The sequence below is a fragment of the Etheostoma spectabile genome, chromosome 1 (genome assembly GCF_008692095.1).
Source record: "Etheostoma spectabile isolate EspeVRDwgs_2016 chromosome 1, UIUC_Espe_1.0, whole genome shotgun sequence".
Lineage (NCBI taxonomy): Eukaryota > Metazoa > Chordata > Actinopteri > Perciformes > Percidae > Etheostoma > Etheostoma spectabile.
In genome coordinates this window covers 30,160,706-30,162,912 of record NC_045733.1, presented here as the reverse complement: position 1 = coordinate 30,162,912, position 2,207 = coordinate 30,160,706, and the positions used below count along the sequence as shown (strand labels likewise).

At 45.5% G+C, this 2,207-nt stretch overlaps 1 protein-coding gene across 1 annotated transcript in view; it reads right to left on the bottom strand.

The window, feature by feature from the left end:
- The window catches only part of kiaa0895l, a 3,285-nt gene continuing 1,078 nt past the window's right edge, over window positions 1-2,207 (bottom strand). The window contains exon 3 of the mRNA XM_032512492.1: window positions 1-1,231. Within this exon, the coding sequence (XP_032368383.1) occupies window positions 1,070-1,231 (162 nt within the window). The 3' untranslated portion in view covers window positions 1-1,069. The remainder of the gene's footprint in view (window positions 1,232-2,207) is intronic.

Sequence of the window (2,207 nt, the reverse complement as noted above, 5' to 3'; positions counted from 1 at the left end):
AAAAATGCAATCTAAGGCAATAAAAACAATGTCGTCTAAAATAAAAAGATATAAAGCTAATACCAGTGACATTCAGTTTGTTCTCAAGAGGAAAAATAACAAACAAATAATTGCATAAATAATTAGGGTTGGGTACCGAAACCCGGTGCTAATGCGGCACCGGTGCCTAAGCGTCCGGTATCTACCGCACCGAATAGCAAAGCGTTTTTTTGCCTCATTTCGGTGCCAATTAAATGCCTTTTGCTCTGAAACGGACGTTAGAGGCAACAGAAACATCGCTCCACGTGACGCTGGTTAACACTTCACTTGACAGCAGGTAACGTTAGCCTAGCGTTAGCTAACAGCAGGAATAAACACGGTCGGGTTGGCTCAGTGGTAGAGCAGGCACACGTATGCTGAGATGCCTCGACGCAGAGGTCCAGGGTTCGAGTCCGACCTGTGACGATTTCCTGTGTGTCTTCCCCTAACTCTTCTATCAAATAACGGTGGAAAAGCCCAAGAAATAATCTAAAAAAATAAAAATGCTGACGGCTAAATGGTGTAAAGGGCGTCTGTATGTCACTGTAAAGGACTCCAACAGCTGGACGTTAAGCAGCAACAACACAGATGGTAAAGCTTCGTGGTGCATTCAAAGTTATCGTAAAATTCCCTATCCCTATATACGGTTCAGGCGTTTAGCATGATACCCAACCCTAATAGAGAAAGCATGGGATTATGTTTATTCTGTACGCGGCGTGTCAGCAGTGTCCTGTACAGGCGCAGGATGCAGTGATTATGAATATGAGTCTACATAGATATGTCGGTTACATGGTGGAGTCGCGGTGTTGAGGTAACTTCATCGTAGGAGGAAGGGCGATCGAGGAGGGGGACATGCACGGGGCCAAAACAACAGTGGAGATGTAGAAAGAGGTTTTAGTGTGTACGTCCCTTTTTGTTTGTATCATTCAAGTTTTACAAAAACAAAAATTGCTAAAAATAAGTAAAGCATCGATAATACTGGGCGGTTTTTATATACGGTATGGAACGCACCCCGTTACAGTCTGTGTACCCCCCCGCTGTGTGAGGGCGGTCAGGGCAGCAGGTGCTGCAGCGTTGAGTCGTCCAGTTCGTTGACGGCGACGATGTGGTCCAGGTAGCGCAGGTAGCGCTCCGGGTCTCGCATGAAGTGTGGGATCCTGGTCCGGGGGAGCACCGCCAGAGGACGCAGCCTCTCCACGTCTTCAAAAGACACCTGAAGAGGTGGAGAAGAAGAAGAAGAAGGTTCAACAACGGAGGGAAACACCGACTGGATGGACGGAAGTTCACCATAAAGGTTTCAGTAAGTGATGTTAATCCATTACACTTTTTGTCCAATTCAGCAAATATCTCCTCATGGTTACCCGCATGGCACTATATCACTATATTTCCTGGTGTTAATACACAACCCCAGCACAAAATGTGTGTGTGTGTGTGTGTCCCACCCAAACCCAATGAATGTAAAATCAATGCAGTGTTTACTTTAGATTTTTTGTTGTTGTTGTTTTTAAGCAATGGGGGCAGGTCTGTCCCGACTACGATTTTGTAGTGGCAGTCCGCCGTGGCAAAAATTCTGCCGCCACGGTAACAGAAATAGGGCAGACGCACAATGTGGTCGCGGTTACCTTTTAAATGATCCTGCCGACGTAATGCACCCCCGATGGCTGCCGCTCACATTGCAATTTGACAACAAGTAGAACTATTGAGAGGTTGTTGGGCCCGTCCAGTTTATCTCCTCATACCGTTGTGTTGATTGAGTTTATCGTCAAAACGTTCACTTTCTTCCGAGTCGACTATAAAACGAACACCTCCACCAAAAACGTCCCCGTGGTGGGTCCGTTCTGATTGGACAACATTCAACTTGTCAGTTCTGTAAGCTCATCGTCCTGATGTCAAACATCTGGAAACACTAAAACGGTAAATGAGTCCATGTAATGGAATATAAATTGGAAATAGTCTATAGATGTATTTATTTGGGTTTGGGTCAACAGAGACATGGGTGACAACCTGACCGTTTTCCATCACTGGGTTTTTTGAATCATCAGATCAGGAAGTCCTGGCTCTCATGAGAAACCCGGTAAATTATCACTAAGTGCCAATTTTCTTTCTTTACCTAAAACATCCTACAGGGGGCAGAAGCTGCACAATCTCTCTCTCTCTCTCTCTCTCTCTCTCTCTCTCTCTCTCTCTCT